This window comes from Branchiostoma floridae, chromosome 18 (genome assembly GCF_000003815.2).
Source record: "Branchiostoma floridae strain S238N-H82 chromosome 18, Bfl_VNyyK, whole genome shotgun sequence".
In the NCBI taxonomy this organism is placed as follows: Eukaryota; Metazoa; Chordata; class Leptocardii; order Amphioxiformes; family Branchiostomatidae; genus Branchiostoma; species Branchiostoma floridae.
This window is the reverse complement of record NC_049996.1, coordinates 4083617-4101556: the sequence shown is the minus strand read 5'-3', so window position 1 is coordinate 4101556 and position 17940 is coordinate 4083617. Positions and strand designations below refer to the sequence as shown.

At 41.5% G+C, this 17940-nt stretch overlaps 2 protein-coding genes across 2 annotated transcripts in view; both read left to right on the top strand.

The window, feature by feature from the left end:
• Positions 1 to 2265, top strand: part of LOC118406005 (ATP-binding cassette sub-family C member 9-like) — a 46842-nt gene extending 44577 nt beyond the window's left edge. The window contains exons 40-41 of the mRNA XM_035805860.1: positions 161 to 223; positions 687 to 2265. Of these exons, the coding sequence (XP_035661753.1) occupies positions 161 to 223; positions 687 to 824 (201 nt within the window). The 3' untranslated portion in view covers positions 825 to 2265. The remainder of the gene's footprint in view (positions 1 to 160; positions 224 to 686) is intronic.
• Positions 2266 to 6134: 3869 nt separating this feature from the next.
• On the top strand, positions 6135 to 17210 carry LOC118406004 (ATP-binding cassette sub-family C member 9-like). Its single transcript, XM_035805859.1, has 14 exons — positions 6135 to 6144; positions 6691 to 6818; positions 8289 to 8402; positions 8822 to 9022; positions 9959 to 10141; positions 10481 to 10537; positions 11347 to 11553; positions 12095 to 12169; positions 12375 to 12527; positions 13188 to 13343; positions 14865 to 14999; positions 15507 to 15551; positions 16490 to 16607; positions 17149 to 17210. The coding sequence occupies exons 1-14, from the start codon at positions 6135 to 6137 to the stop codon at positions 17208 to 17210; spliced, it is 1644 nt and encodes a 547-aa protein (XP_035661752.1).
• The last annotated feature ends 730 nt before the right edge of the window (positions 17211 to 17940 follow it).

Below are 17940 nucleotides of genomic sequence, written 5' to 3'. Positions count from 1 at the left end.
TGTTTTGGATCCAGGTTTGCTTTTATTAGTTACGTTGTTTTGGATCCAGGTTTGCTTTTATTAGTTACAAGGTCCTAACAGGCATTTTTTATTACAGGAGACCCAAGCATCTTAAAGTTTATGCCTTTCTGACCTAAAGTCCTGATTTCTGTCTCCTCAGGATGCCATCTTACAAGACGTCATCAAGACGGCCTTTAAGGACAGGACAGTCTTAACTATTGCTGTAAGTCTGCACCTATCATTCTGAAGAAATTTGACACTGAGACTGATTGTGTTCCTATATGTTAGATAGTTATCGCCAAATTTCTGTAACAGTTGTTGTTGTTTTTCTATTACTGTTTTTTTCTTGATTGATCAATCATAATATATAGAGAGCACACAACCTCCAAATGCTTTTGACATCTGAGTCAAGTCTCACATATGCCCTAAGCAATTTGTTCTTAAAGAAGGGTGTAATAGAGACAAAAGATTTTTTTTTTGGTCTTAAGTTTATTGATGGATTCATGCAGTTAACTGTTAATTTGTACAGTTTAAAGTCTGGTTTAATTTTTTTTTTTTTCATTTATTTATGGAAACGGTCAAAAATTAATGTGTATGCAAAGGTCATCCATATAATCAAATCAACTTGGTCATACTTGTAGACAATGTCCCCTGTTGTAACCAATTCTAAACGCTTCACCCCACAGCACCGGATAGCGACCATCCTGAACTCTGACCGGATCCTGGTTCTGGACCAGGGGAAACTTGTGGAGAACGACTCACCAGAAAACCTGCTGAAGAAACCAGACGGACTCTTCACATCGCTAGTCAAGGCCAATAAGTAACGGCCACACTTGTACTAGTAAAGCAAGATGCAGTCAAACTACAACTACAGTCAAACCTAGGGGTGGGTACCGGTACAGAAAATTCAGGTATAGGTACTGTCCAGGTCCAGAGGATTGGGTCCAGGTCTGGACCTGAACCTAATTATCTGGGGAAACTTGTGATACTCCAATCAAAGCAATGGTCCATTTCGCTACAAAGGAATCTGTTTGGTGGAGCATCCGACGTCCACTGGCATTTTAAAATCCTATCTCCATGTAAACAACACTAACTGCCTCTGTTTTAGACCAAGTTTGAATGTAGATGTTTTTCGTGGACCGGTCCATCAAGAAAAATGGTTTTGTGCTGGTATACTGTTCTGGTACCCATCCCTAGTCAAACCTTACAGGTGACCACCTGTATGCTAGCTGTACAAAAGGATCACCTAACTCTACTACTACCTAAGTGTACTAGTAAACACCTCTAAATAAAGACCACCTGTGCATTGATATACAGTCAAACCAGTAATAAGTGACAACATCTAGATAACGGACCACTCTGCCACTGATATTCAGTCAAACCTGTACAGTCACATATACGTGACTAATATATGTGCTACATGAAGCTCACTGGGATATTTTGACCACTGTTAAGGTGGTATCTCACTGCACTTGGGGCACCGATGTGACACTGCGGGGTTCAAAAGTTTCAGAGATACCAAATTTTCTTACATTTTGTGTATTTTGTTGTCACCAATCTTGTGCCCTTAGGAAAGGCACTTTACACGACTTTCCTCACTTCACTTAGGTGTAAAAGAATACCTAGTTTTAAGAAATTATTCTTGGACATATTTGTCAACATTTTCAAAAATAAATTTGCTAAACTCCAGAAGCTTTAAGTATACAAAAGGCTTTTAAACGGCCTAGGAGTGTGCATTGGCTGTTGAAAGCTTGATTAAACTTAAGTTGCATGAGATTCATTTAGAGACATAATTGTACGATATGTAGCTTGTTGGAAACAGTAGATTTTTGCTTGATCATTGTTGTACAGGGTGGCAGCTTTTTGTTTTGATGAAAAATCATGTTTGATTATATTTATTATGTTTCCTGTAGGGAAAACATATTGTTTTGGCTGATGTGTTCTTCTTTCCTGTCATTCTGTCACGAACCAATCAGAGCCTAGAACTACCGGTGACATCAGCAAATTAGCTATTACTGCAAATAACGAAATATTATATGATGCAGCAAATATAAAGTGACCTTTTTTTGGCAACGCTTCAAGGCGGAGCCTAATAGTATCATGATTGTAGTATTGTGTGCGAGTAGACTGACAAAAGGAAAATACAGCAGGGAAATATCTTGTATTTACTTGAAAATGTTGCCTTTCTCCTTTAAAGCATTTTAAAGCATTATGATCATATATTTGTATGATGAGGACCAAAGAGTTGATGATTATCATTATTTGCATACTCTTGCATATCTGCATGCCATTATTGTGCTAAATGCAGTATCACATACTTACTTTAAATTTACCTAAAATACTGTAAGTCGCTATCACGTATTGGTGCTAGTTAACAATGTGAGAAGCAATGTGAGTAGTTTAAGTTATTACTAAATCTAATATAAGATATGCAAAAACATATTGCCTCCACTAAATCTATAGTTAGAATATATGATTGAAATTTTATTTGATATACAGGATGCAAGCATTTCACTAGTAAGAATTAGTTTATGTCTAAAAGTGATTTACATGTATACAGAATTTTGTCATTTGATGCTGAAAAATTATTTGTTAGATGTAACTGCTTTCTTTAATGATTTGTTGAGCCACTTTACAATTTTGAGTTTAATTTTTGTGAAATAAAAGCTCCCACAATTTATAAATGTGAGTTCTGTGTTTATCAACATATTTACTTAATTGCCTGATGGAACTATAATAATATATAAGTTTGATATTCCTGATAGCATATATTGCATGTTAGTACACAATATGCAATTTAAACTCTTGTAAATCCAACTTCCAAACTAAAAGTAGGAGGGTAACTACTATAAAACTTAAACAAGGGTCTCCCACATGCAAGTTGGGGATAGGGGGTTCCCAGAAAAGGTAGGTTGGCTATCGGGGTGGGCTACCCTCTCTGGGTCTAAAGAATAATGCATGGGGTTTGGTATATAATCAAATTTCTAATCGGGCCCAGAAAGACCTAGGTTGCCCACCCCACTAGCCTAGCCCACCTTTTCCGGAAACCTTAGTTGAAGTGCATGTCCTTCAAATTAGTACGTATACACGTTGTATAGGTGTGTTAGTAGGTCATGTTTGTCTTATATAAAGCTTAAACAATTTCAGCAAACGGGTCCATTCTGTGAACATAGCCGACGAGACTGAGCGGAAAATTTGGGTAGACACAATCATTTGACTGGCTAGTCACAGGTCACCTGGCCAGTTGTGTTAATTTTTAACAAGTTGATTAATTCATAGGAGTTAGAAATTGATTTTTTTAGTGCAGGATGACAGTGTGTGCACATTCTATTTAGTATCCATAGTATTACTTATTAATAAATGATTAAGATGTAATAAATCAACAATGACAGGACGTTGTGTTCAAACAAACCATACGCCACGTCTGCTTGGAGATTGACCAGTGCGACAAAATTTGGAAGGGGGCGGGGGCAAAATGACCCCAGGAGGGTCAAAGTACCACCGTTCGTCGGTCAACAGGTTTGACCCACTTTTACTGTTGATAACAAGGCGTCCGCTACACCATCGTTTGGTGCACGACATGGAAAAACTCTATTAAACTTCTATGGTTGAAAGGTCGTGTTTTATTTTTTACTGACAACTATCATCCTGTATACTACGAAAGTGTCCAACCCAACTAACTTTGCATCTCGGAGTCTTGCTGCGCCCATATGGAAAGGACTATCTGATCTTATCTGGGGGTGAAGTCATCTGACCCATAGGTCGACAGTTGAATCGAGACAGTGGAGGTGAGTAAGACTGACTTCTGTTGTGATAAGGTAATGTTCTTAGTATCATTTCTGTACGTCAAGCTCATATACAGTCAAATCCGTCGATATTGAGAATTTACAAATATGGTCATAGTATTACTACATGTACTACTTCTGCGTTTGGATCAATGGCAAACAATATCAATGTAAGAGAACACTAAAATTGCAAGAAGATCATAATATGCAGAGATGGTCACCAAGACATGTCTCAATGTATACTTAGTTATCGATACGTGTACACAAATTTTCTTCTTTGATTATTTTCTACAAATGTTTTGGAGGGGGAACAAGCTGGTCTTTCTAAACTAATCCAATACCATTCAACTGAGATACCTGACGTGTACTTAGATAGCCCTCCGTGGTCAAACTTTCGAATAAGTTTAACGACACTTGAGCAAAAAAAAAGCTGTTTTATTTATGTTTATGTTTTGAACAACAGTGTTTTTCGTTTTACGAAAGGACTTTTTTTTCCCTTTTCTGTGTTGAAACAACCTGACATGTACTTAAAGATAGCCCTCGGTGGTCAAACTTCCAAATAAGTTTTTCGATACTTTAGCCAAACAAAAGCTGTTTTATTTATGTTAATGTTTTGAACAACAGTGTTTTTTTTTTTGTTTCACGAGAAGAAACCTTGCTCTATTAACGTGTTGAAACGAACAAAGATGACACAATTTTATGCTTTGTGACGGGTGACCTAGTTTCGGAGTGGGGGCAAAGTTCAATGTTCTCACCTGTACGCTATTTTCTTTTATTAAGGACTTTTCTGTGTGTTAGAAACTTTAATCGGAGAAGACGAAAGGAAACAATGGAAAAGATCAGATTCTGTTTCTCCTTTTTTGTGTGATGATCGCATTGTTCGCCTTAGAGTAAACATATCTAACAGACAAACAAAGGCGAAATTCAGTCAACCATTTACTACCACTATACGTGTTGTAAACAACTCCCCTAAATAGTGCATGCGTGTTATCAGTAAACATAATGTATCGCGTGCGTCCATGCATGTCAATACACATGGTAGTAACGTGATGGCTTAATATTCCACCAGGCCCAATGCGTCTTAAGGTTAAAGTAGCTTAATTCCCTTATTGTCGCGTTTTTACCCCCCAACTGACCACCTAATAAGATTTTAACGGTGATACCATTTCGGGGCGACCGATTTTGTTGCCAGTGGTGTCACTGAGAGGGCAAATACGACATTTGGCTATTACGTAAAAGTATCAGTATATACGAAGGTCCCGTTCAAGGGGGGGGGGGGGGGGGTCAGGTAACACGTTACATCAAGACGCACTTCTCACATCTATTGTACAGTAACAGACCAAATTTTAAACTTGCATATTACACTATGTCAATACGCCATTTATGTTCACATTTCTATACTATATATGTATGTAGTTATAGAACTCAGACGAGTATCATTGTATTAATTGACTTGTTACTGTTGCTTTACAATTGTACCATGTACAAATGTTGTGCAATAAAGTTCATTCATTCATATTCATCAGAGAAGGGGGCGGTGTCGACTTCCAACAACCTTTGACTAATTTCTGACGTCATGTATAGAACTAAATCACGTGTCCAAATCGATTTTGTCAGAGAGGTGAAGAAGACTTGGACAAGACTTTAAGCTTTTCCATACATCATATAGCTTTGCTTGTTACCCTTTATAACAACTGGAAGATATTCCGTTTACGTAGGCCTCATGTATGTTTCATAAAGATATCGGTCGTATCAAATGGCCCATTTCTCTGATGCCATTTTGACCAACTGTCCATCAGATATCTTGTGCTTATCACGTTCAGGGCACGTGCTCGTTTGCTAATTGTTTGAAATCGAGTCAGACGTCCAGATATGACCGACTGTATATTCAGTACCAGAGGTTTGTTCCACACAATGACTTAATACGTCGTATACTATATCTCCAGTTCAAATATATCAATGGAGAGCTTACTTTGCGGACCGCCGTACACAACTCATCAATCAAACCACAGCTTATTCGGACAGCAGGGTGACAGCACGTTTGGACAGCGATGGAACAGCACAATACCACGGCCCGACAGCAGTCTGCGCGATCTGGAGTGTCTCGTGGATGGTCTGAACCTCCTTCCGCATTTGGTTGTCCTTCCACTTGCCATCATTCTAGGTACGTTTGTTTGTTCGTTTGTTTGTATGTTTTCCGAAAAAGTCTTAAGTGGCAAACCGCTTCCTTCCAAGAAGAGGCTAAACTGCGGCTGATTTTTGACATCTTACAAGGCAGTTTACCAGGATTTACATTTTGTCATCTTTTTTCAGTCAACCAAGCATTTGACTGGCACACAAAAAGAAAACATGACAAAATGTACAGCTCGATAAAAAGACCAAAAAAGACGTCATCACCTCAATGTGTATCACATTCAGCTTATCAAATTAAGAATTCACACTTATGTTTGCACTGCGTAAGGCCGGATTGATAGTTCTGATCTACTCACACTATGACAGGCCCCTACAATTACCAATAACGTGCTAGAGGTGTGGCTCTCCTCAAACACGGGACTTTTTTTTGTTTGCCAAGACACCTTATGACCTTACCAAGGGATTTTCCCTAAACGAAGCCACGTATTAATTTTAACCTAAGTGAGGTGAGGAAATTGATGTGAAGTGCCCTTCTCAATCGGAGTTCGCCATGCACAACGTACAAAACTAGTACAGGGATCGAAATACTTTGTATAGCCTGGTTGCCTACTGGACAACCTCAACAACATTCTAGGTTTCCCATTAGTATTTCAGGTTGCCGCAATTTGGGTGAGTCCAATTTTTGTGTTGGCTGTTACAGTTCAATAATGACTTCTAGCAACACAGATAAACTTTCAAGTTAAGGTTTAATGATGTTTGTTCCTCTTAACAGTTGCTTTTATTGGACACTGCCGTAACCATGACTACACCCGTCTGCAGATCCGACTCTGGGTCTTGTTCCCAGGGCACTCTGTCCGCTGGCTGACCATTCTCGCACTACTGTTCGTCACCATGAGCGAGGTAAACATGGGTCTTTGCGTTACGAAAGAGACCAAAATCTTATCTAATCATCACTTCATATATGTTGGGACGTACCTAGATTTTCCAAGGAATGGACCCGTCTACTGCTAACGTAACGTCAGAGGCACATGTCATCAACAACGGGTCGTAAGCGCCAAATAACCTGTGTCGCCCCCCGTCTCTGTTCAATGTCGGATGGTAGGCTCGAATATTGGTACTATAAAACGACTATGGCGAACCTTCTTATGACGGCGTCACATTGTCAATAACCTAGAACGGTGATTTTTTGCCTAAAGTGTACCCCATTTATTTTGGCTGGGGTGACTTGTGGACACTGATCTCTAAAAATCGCTCAGAAATCGAAAGAAACTCGACCTTATGATGCCTAGAATATCCGTAATACTCTTCAGACAAGAGGAGAGGCGCGTAGATTTAGCTGTAGTATATAGCACGCGTTTAAGTAATTCAACATACTGCATTTAGCCCTGCTAGGACGGAATATGCAATGGAAATACTTGCATTTGTAGAATAGGGCTCGCCGTGTAATTAATGGACTTTTTCTTGCACCGATTACATTTGTAGAATAGGGCCCGCCGGTGACTTCTACACTATAGGGCTCGCAGGGTAGTTTAGGGGCTTTTTCATGCACCGGTGAGTGGCGGTGACGTTTGGAGAATATGGCTCGCCTGGTAGTTTACGGGCCTTTTCTTGCACTTTTACACGTGACTCCTACGTAGCCCTTTTGGCACTCCTTTTGGCTACCGGCTATTTTGAGCTTAGGTCAGGCACCCGATTTTTTAAAGATGGATTTAAAATCTAACCGGGACAAGTCGATAAATAGAAACCATAATTATTCCACCGGGACAAGTTTGTGGTTGTAGGACTGAGGCCACCACGCTAGCCCTACGGTGCAATGACCATGACATTAGATACACTACCAAAAATGTTTTTTTCTTGTTTATCTTGTTTTTCTTCCTCACAGAAATTTATCTTCCAGGAAGCAAATCATTCTGTCCCCGAGAAAAGTGTGCTTGTCCATGGGGCAAGAAAATTTTTGCTTGAATTTTTGAGAATAATATTCTTACACCAAGAAAACTTTTCTTACACCAAGAGCGGAATTCTTGTATTTCTTAAGAGTTATAAAAAAGTAAGCATTTGTAGAATTTTTTTCTTACATCATAAGAAAAAAAAAAGAAGATTTTACTTAAACTTCCTGAAAATTCTTGGGTGTGAAAATATTTCAGAAAAATTTTCTTCAACAAAGAAGAATAAGAAAATTGTTCTTCGCATGAGAATTAAGATTTTCTTTTGTAGTTTCTTGTTTTGCTTGAAGTTTGTTCTACATCTTCTTGTTTCAACAATATTTTTGTTCATATACGAATTGTCCATGGGGTAAGCAAAACAAGCAAAAATCATTTTGGGCACTGTTTAACTGTTTATCGCCAGTCATAAGACTGTTGTTCCGTGTAGGTTGGAGAATGTGTTCTATCAGACAGTTTCACCCCCGGCCACCACCCCCACCTGTACGTACCGTGGATCATGGCTCTCCTGGCGACTGTACTGGGGAGTGTGTTCTACAACTTGGTAAGCCGCCTGAAACGGACCTAATATCTGTTTGCTACGTTGTCATTCTCAAAAGCTAGACGAAGGACAAAAATGCGTAGCAAAAATCCGTTATTTACTCTCTCCCTCTCTCTCTCTCTCTCTCTCTCTCTCTCTTTCTCTCTCTCTCTCTCTCTCTCATTTTACTAGTTCAATATCCATAGTTATTTTCTTATCAACGACAAAGGTCCAATTTAGCTCAAATGAAAGACGCCAAAGAAGATAGTTTCAGCTATGTGAGCTTAAAAACAAGAACTTTTGATTCAAAACTAATGAGTGAAGTGACAGTAAAATATTGTGTTACAGTTATGTTTCGGACAGTCATGGTAACGTTTTTTTCAGCCATTGTTCATGTATTTTTGGCGACGCCTCAAGCTTAAAGATATTGGTTGTTTCTACAGGTGGAGAAGTTGAACCGCCCAAGGCTGCTGTTGATTCTAGGATTGTACCACGTCCTGTCAGGGGGGTTCAAGGTTCTCAGACTGTCCCACTTGTACAGCAGAGGTGTGAGCACAGACAGCCTGCGGTTCCAGCTAACCTGGACTTCAGTACTGCTGTACGGGGTGCTGGTAGCGGTGGAGGTATACGTCCTGTACAAAAGGGTAAGTAATGAGGACTTTGCAGTTCTGTGTATACTACTTGTCTGTTTAGCCTCTTACGCAGACATCTGGAGTGGCGGTGTTTGTTTAAACAGATGTATTAACGCCGCCGCTCCTAAAAGACCGTCAATGAGGCTATGTCTCTCGTACTGTTTTAAACAGGAAGCCTACTAGAGGGTCGACTGTCAAATTTTGATAACTGAAGGATGTACCGCGACATTTCCCTGACGACTCTGGAGACACATCTGTCCTTGATGCTGAACTGATTATTCCGGAATGTTTTAGCCTTTATAGCAGTCTCTTTACAATTTTTCATTTTTTTTCGGGGGGGGGGGGGGGGGAGGAGATTTCGAAGATTGTTCCTTTTTGTACTGGGGCTCTTCTGCCGACGGTGGGACCACTGACCAAGTACCAAAAAAAAATCAGGAGTACACCCCCCCCCCCCCCCCAAAGTCCCAGAGAGCCTGCTATGGAGGCTAGGAATTTCTGCGCTGTACAGAAGGATATGGTGTGAAGGACTGATGCACTACGTATCCCTCCCCCTATGCCTCATCCTTTGGATATCCTAATATTAGGAAGACCTTTCCTAAAAAAAGAAGTAAAGTGGAAGTGTATTGTTATTCACTGCGCAAGGTATTGGAAGGCGAAACCTATCCGTTTCCTTCTACTGCTTTCTACCTCCTCAAATGAAATTAGAAACCAATTTGAACTTTATACACAAGGTTGGATTGGGGAAAGTCGTGAAAATTGCCTTTAATTTGGGAACATCGTCCAAACAGTCATGCCATGAATCTAACCCGTGACTTTTGGCGTTAAAGACTACAACCTAGCCACTATAGGGTATTTGACGCCACAAGTTTAAAACTTTGCTAATGCCACTAGCAATCCTAACATTAGGAAGACTTCTAAAACTTCTGCTAATGACACTTCCCCATCCAGCGGTACCTGTCTACAACTCCAGTAGATGTCCCTGTTCCGGATGACCTTCAGAATGAATCCATGCTGTTCGCCATGCCGTACGCGTCTCTACCATCATGGTTCGCCTTCAGTTGGATGGACTGGGTCCTTCTGCTGGGCTACAAACAACCTCTACAGGCTAAACATCTGGGAAAACTACCAGAGGTGAGGAATATAGTGAAGGTTTTAAACGCTAAACTCGTACACAAAGAACTCTTACCAGCAAGCTTTTGGTTGGCCCTCCGTCCTTTCTCAAGTTGAAATGACCCGAAGCTTATGCCATGTATCCCGAACGGAAGTGTGACGTCAGGAATGGGTCAAAGGTGCCAAGCAATCGGTATCGGCTCCCGTCTCAGTTGAAGGACCCTTTGCTGACGTTAAACTTCCGGTTAGAATGCAAGACGTAGGTGTAGGCATCAAGTAACTGCCAAACAAAACATTTTGAATATTGTGTCACATGACCTGAGACGATAGCAACTTAGTTTTTTTTTTATCTGCTTATAGAAAATCTGTGCTGAGGAGGCCTTGGATCGTCTGACGAACGTGTACGAAAGGGAAAAGGTATTTTCAGACTTTGATTTTAAATTCTTATTAGAACAATTTAATTCATTTTTATATATTGTTAAAGCTAAATGTAAATAATGTATTTGCCTTTGTGTGACATGCATGTACTCCTCCCTCTGTCCCCCCCCCCCTTTCTCTTCCTTTTTCTCTCTCTGTGCATAATTAAGTAGATATGGATATAAATTTGCACTGGATAGCACACGGGTCTTTGTCAAGGAAAAGGTAATACACCTCTCGTATGACACTATTGATGCAGACAGAACCTGGATAGGTCATGTGACTCAGTGAGCAATTGATTGAAAATGGCAGAACAGAAAGTCTAGGGCGTCCCCCGTCTCTATGAAGAATGGGGGTAAGGCCCTGGTGTATACGAGCGATCGCTTGTCTAAACATCTTGGGTATTCGATGGCTCATACGCAAAATGACAACTGCAGAATATCAAAATGAGCAAGCCAAATTATTATTTATCGTGTAAATTAATCTTTTAATTACCAGCTGCTTTTTGCCTACCACTACGTCACCATGACATCATTTTGATCGCTCGTATACGGTAGGTAGGTAGGTAGGTATACGGATTTGTTTCGGTCACAAATGTCGCGCGATCGTAGTACGATTTTGATGCCATAATATTTTCAAACAGGCCGCAACCACCGACATGAATTCAAGACAGCAATTTGTGTACCAAGACAGTTGAACTTTGCAGGAGACTAACAATTTTGTCCTCCAATATGCCCAACGTTAGCGATTGTACGACAATTGCACGACCTATATGACCGCGGTCTTACTCTAATTTACTGACTATATAGGAGAGAGCAGACAGGTCCGGTAAACAGCTGTCTTTGTGGGGGGTCTACTTCCGGGCGTTCCTGCTGTGCAGGGAGTTCGGTCTGGCTGGGTTCCTCATGCTGGTGACGCAGGTGTTCCTACTCATCTCACCTCTCCTCCTCAAACTCATCATCATCTATGTAACCATGGAGACGGCAAAACAAGCGGAAGCATCCATCTTGCTGCAGGTAGGGACAGGTGAATGAATGAATGAATGAATGTTATGCTCTCCCAGAGTGGAGGAATAAAGAAAGGAAAGGAATGAATGAATGAATGATTGGTGAAATGAATGAATGAATGAATGAATGAATGAATGAATGAATGAATGAATGAATGAATGAATGAATGAACGAATGAATTACAACAGTGGTAACGCATTGTATCCCGGATTGTGACTGTTTGCAAAAGACCTCTTCCAACTTACAGCGGCCATGTTGGATTTCCTGGGGCATACGTATGTCTGCAATACGTGCTACAAAGGAGAATGCCCAACTGCAGCCTCGTTTTGGTGACCCCGGGAAATACAACATGTCCTCCGTAACTGGAAAGACGTCTATTGGCAATATGCCCGTCCCCCTGTTGCTAGGAGAGGAATATGGTGAGTCCGTGGGAGTTTCTACAGAACGGTTTTGTCCTGTTGGTGCTGCTACTACTGGGGGTGTCTATACTGAGAACCGTCATTGTTATTGTTATTGTTTAAAACACAATTTTAAATCTTACTTCTTCCAGGAGAGGTACATGGTGAGTCCGTGGGAGTTTCTACAGAACGGTTTTGTCCTGTTGGTGCTGCTACTGGTGATGTCTGTACTGAGAACCGGTCATTGTTAGTCTTTGTCTAAAACACAACTCTAAATCTTCCTTCTTTCAGGAGAGGTACATGGTGAGTCCGTGTGAGTTTCTGTAGAACAGTTTTGTCCTGCTGGTGCTGCTACTGGTGATGTCTGTACTGAGAACCATTCATTGTTATTGTCATTGTTTAAAACACAATTTTAAATCTTCCTTCTTCCAGGAGAGGTACATGGTGAGTCCGTGGGAGTTTCTGCAGAACGGTTTTGTCCTGTTGGTGCTGCTACTGGTGGTGTCTGTGCTCAGAACCGGGGCACAGGCCACGTCCTTGGCCATCAGCTACAACGTCGGGCAGATGCTGAAAAAGGGCCTACAGGCAATCTAATTCTGTTCTTTCATTTACGTATTACACCAAGCTACATCACTGTGTCACAATGCCGCCCAAATGTTAAAGAACACATTATCTTAACAGCCCTACTCGTTTGAGAAAACTCTCAAAGTTAAAGCATGGTACCCCGATACTTGTAATTACAGCAATGTCGTTCTATATCAAAAAGCATCCTTAACAAGTGTAATCTATTTATTATGTTTTCCCCGCAAGGGAAGCATATTATTTCGGTGATGTGTTCTTTTTCTTTTTTTATTCTTCTTCTGTCGACATGTTATTAACCAATCGGAGCTTAGATTTTATGTTAGCTGTTATTTTGAATCTGAGCAATTTTTCTCGCACGGCACTAGAGGGTGAGCCTTATGGTAAACTATAATTATGTTAATGACCTGGTCCTTCCTACAACGTAGATGTAGGTTTGTCTTGTTTTCTTACAAACACACAATGCTATAGGGCGAGCCTAATGGTGTTGTATAGTATAGTGTACGAGAGAAATATCCTGCATTTTTTCTAAAATGTGGCCTTTCTTGTTCAGACGTCTTTTTACAATGTCCACATCAATGACCACATCAGTATGCCAATCAGCTCCTCATTTGCATGTTTGGTATCTGTTCATGTTCCAATTTGAATGAATTCCATTACTTGCAGGCAATGATCTACAACAAGTGTTTGCGGCTGCCCAGCTGGCTACTGGAGAATGACCACATCAGTATGGGGCAGGTCACCAACCACATGAGTCAGGGCTGTGATATGCTATCCATCTTCATCTTTCTCTTCCACTACTCGTGGGCCACACTCTTCCAGGTAGGGGATACAATTTTTTTTGGCTGTAACAAATTTTTGCCAGTTGCCAACCATCTGTCTCGGAAGACTGTCCCTCGGATAGGACGTTAAATGGAGGTCCCGTGTCTGGCGAGAGCCATACCCCACGCACGTTAAAGAACCCGCTGCACGTGCGATGGTGCGGTGTGAGTGGTTCAAAACCTACAGTACCTTGGCCGCACCTGGGTCAATTATTATCGTATTGAGGTCACCTGAGTGGCGCCGAATGGCAGCTTGCTCCAGACCCTTGCGATTTAGCCCTGCCTATTGGAAGGTCCTCGCAATTCAGCCCCTGGCTGCAAAAAGTGAGTAGTCGGCCCACCCAATAACAATAACAAATAAATAACAAAAAGTCAATGGTTGGCACACAGGGTGGGTAAGGCGACCCCTCTGCCTGACCTGTAAGTGACTTTTTAAGGTGAAGTAGGGGTGTGCACTTTCTTCTCCACCTTCTCGTCTACTGGCGCACTAAGTCTTACAGGACCCCCTCACAAGGATAGCATGCCACGTGTAAGACGGCTACAGCAGATGCAGGTTTATTATTTGGGTTTTCTGTCTCTTAGGAGGACTTCCGACCAATGATTCAAGGGGTTCCTCCTACCCCTGACTCTTGTATAGCGGGTGCGTCATGCCCGAACATGTCCCTAGCGCTGTAACAATGGTATCATGGTAACAGTAACTTTTATGGTCAGGGTAGTTGACTCAGAACATGGTGGTCTTGTGTTGGATAGGAGCCACAACTCGAGCAGGTTTAATCCTTCATTGGAAGATTGGTGACAAGTTAATTTAAGATCATTCAACAATCTATTTGGGTTGAGTTTCTTACGCTTCGTTATAAATAATTACATTATATACACCAAAGTAGTTTGTGCAAAGTTTTAAGAACCCAAGGATTTAATAACCCACCACGCTTGGTTGTGTACAAAGAATTACCGTTAAACCTGCCCAAGCGAACACCTCTTCTTAGCGACCACCTGCCATTACGACCGCTATTTTGTCGGTCCCGAAAATTTTCTCCATTGACGTAAGCATTAATTGCCCTCTTCACAGCGACCACCTGGCCAACGCGACGGCGACCGCGACCGCCAAACATTGGGACCAAATCCTTGCCCATAACGAACGCATCATTTTAAAATCTTGAGGTGTCATCGATTTTTAATGATAGCTAGCTCGATTTTGTGCCGAATTCGGCCAGTTTGCGTCGGATTTTGACTACTATTACGATGTTACGTACAAAATAAAGATGGTGGCGGATGCACATGCGTGTGCATTACACACGACGGAAACCATTTTAACTATGCATCGGGCATGTTGTGAGTCGATACTCTTCTAACCGACCACCTGACCAAATCGACCGCTTTTGCCAGGTCCCCCGGGTGGTCGCCTTGCGCAGGTTTGACTGTATGTTATTCAATGAACATTTTGCTGCGCCTGCACATAATATGTGAAATGATTTATTGATTGAGTCATTGAATTATACCTGTGTATGCCTCTAAATGACAGCTTATAGCCGTTAGTGTACTGCTGTACTACCAGTTGGGGTGGAACGCGGTTTTAGCAGTCGGGTTTCTCGTCATTCTACTGCCTGTGGATCTCTTCATCATGAAGAAGATGCACGAAGTCAGCACCCAGAAAATGGTAAAGCCTGAAAATTCAGATCTTCGTTTAGAATTACACTGTTGCAATCTAATCTTGTGATTTCTGCAATGATTCATGATTTAAAATCATGGGCAGAAATTAGCCGCAGAATACAAAGTATGATCAGTAACATGGATGAATCGACGCACTGAAAATTGCAAAACACTGACTGACTCTATAAATTGGGATGGAAATTTGTTGGACATTTAATGTATCAAATGTAAACATGATTTTGCTAAGTTAGGAATTCCAAAGATTGTGTGAAGAAAAATATAGACTTCCAGTATAATCATAGGAATAGCTAGGGATAGGGAAAATCTAAGAAGACAATTTATCATGAGTACCAGGAAAGTATGAAATTATGGTACTTCAGCAACAAGTCATTAAATGAATAAGTATACTTTTATTTCAATTTGTCTTCCTGGATTTGTAGTTATTATTGTTATGACATAAGAATCACAAATACTCCTTTGAGTCATCCTTACAATCTTATTGTTTTTCTCACAGGCAAAAACAGACGTCCGGTTAAAATGGGCCAACGAGACCATCCAGGTAATTCACTTTTACAGACAACGTAGAACCGCATTATCAAGAACGTCTGACCATGTTAAGGGCATATGGAATATTTTATGATGTTTTACACGTCAGTTGGTATCTCTGAAGCCGATGTAGGTAACGATTTGGATGTCTAACGCTCCGGTCCTACCACCTCAGCCCATGTCTAATCAGACCAACTCAGCTCAACACTCTAACCTAACCCTAACCCTAACTGAACCCTAACCCTAACCCAAACCTAACCCCAAACCCTAACCCAAACCAAAACCCAACCCTAACCCTAACCCTAACCCTAACCCTAACCCTAACCCTAACCCTAACCCTAACCCTAACCCAAACCAAAACCCTAACCCTAACCAAAAACCTAACCCTAATCCAACCCTAACCCTGACCCGGACCCTGACCCTGACCCTAGCCCTAACCCTAACCCTAACCCTAACCCTAACCCTAACCCTAACCCTAACCCTAACCCTAACCCTAACCCTAACCCTAACCCTAACCCTAACCAAAACCCTAACCCTAACCAAAACCTAACCCTAATCCAACCCTAACCCTGACCCTGACCCTGACCCTGACCCTGACCCTGACCCTGACCCTGACCCTGACCCTGACCCTGACCCTGACCCTAGCCCTTGCCGAGATGACTATAGTTTTTGGCGTAGTTTACCGGGTTGTTGGGTGGCAATGACTAGAGTGTTTGGCCAAGTTGACTAGAGTTGGGCCGAATTGACCAAGATGTTGGGCTGAGTTGACTGGGTGTAATGTGACAAACATCCATCAGACCAAAGCAACTGGCTAATTATGCTAGCGCCTCACTAGCATATGCTGTGACTACTCTAGCTACAACATATATAGTGGTTTATGCAGTGATTGCCATACTTATTGCCATATATCGCAAAACACTAAATGTTCATATTTGAAATGTCTTGGTCTAGGGCATTAAGCTGTTGAAGCTGTACGCTTGGGAATACCTGTTTGTGGGGAAGGTGACGAAGGCCAGGAAAGACGAGATCAAACAGCTGTACAGACACGCAGGGTGGAAGATCTTAGCAAGTAAGGGCAGCGCATCCTCCTACGCACGGTCCCCAACGGCCAGCTGAATCAGCCTATGCATGGGGCCCTGCTATCTCATGTCCTACCCGCAGTTATTTTCAGTTCCTCGTCGCCCTGCATATAAATATTAATGAGCTTACCCTTATATGGGCAGTCAGCCGTTGGGGATCGGGCGTAGGAGGATGGTGATATGTAAGACGTAACATGATTGGCTGATAGCTTCCCATCGGCCTTTGCGAGACAGCTTTCGACAACAAAAAGCCCAAGAAAAGCCTATTCTCTGATTGGTTGACAGCTGGTTTGTGGTGATAGGCCATGAGATAGCAGGGCCCCATAGGCTAGTGCCGTTGGGAATCGGGCGTTAAGAGGATGGGGCAGCGTTACACATCGCAATCAAGTACTTTAGCATAAATATTATGCAAATCATGTTACAAGAAGAAATGTTCGAACTCCTGGCTAGTACTCTAGATAATACGTAATCTGCGATGTTAAGTATTGTGATGGATGTTGAAATGATAACTCAATATTTTGTATTTCCCAGAATTCTGCAACAATGCAAGTCCTTTGGTGGCAACATTGATTGTGAGTATGTCTCCATCTTAATTACCGCAAGGATAAGGATAAGCATGGGATTGAATCATCCAAAGACATGATAAAGCAGCAACAATTAAAATGGTTGGTTCTCGTATAAAAACAAAACAAGTATGGCAGTGAAAAAATATTGCTGTGGCGATGGTGGTCGAGCTGATACCGTAGTTATTACCTTCAACCAGAATATTAATATGTTTTTGAGCCCGCATTTGCAATGAGAAGCCTTCTCCTGTAACTTAGGCAACGAGTTCGAAAGGACTACTTTCGGGCTTGTGAGGCAGCACATATTCCTTCGTTGACTAAAATTCCCGGACGGCATATGTAGAATTCCTTTCAAACGGACGTATACTAGAATGGTTAGGTCTGCTCCTGACGCTTTGCCAAAAAATATTGCCTAACTGGAGTAACATAACTAGAAAGAAAGCCCCAAGGCCTGTGGTGTGCCGTCGGCCGGCCAGTAGAATAATTTGAGTCGGCCGGCCAGTAGAATCATTATCCTCACCATGATAAGGAAAATAATTTTACTGGCCGACCGATTTCCCTAGCGTACTATTGACTCTATTTGTCCAATTTTTACAATTAGACCACCGATCCACGGAGCCTGGTAGAGGTTAATTGAATACAGTTAATATTACATTCAAGTTTTCCTTTTTTTACTTTAGGCTTGCTGGATATGTTTTTCAACCTTTGATTTCTTAAAACTAAGTGAATTGATGGGTATGACATAGAGTCAATTCGTGAT

Coding starts and splice junctions, on each gene's coding strand:
- LOC118406004 (XM_035805859.1), top strand. Junction 10,538..11,346: donor ACGTGTACGAAAGGGAAAAG/GTATTTTCAGAC, acceptor CTGACTATATAG/GAGAGAGCAGACAGGTCCGG. Junction 11,554..12,094: donor AAGCATCCATCTTGCTGCAG/GTAGGGACAGGT, acceptor TACTTCTTCCAG/GAGAGGTACATGGTGAGTCC.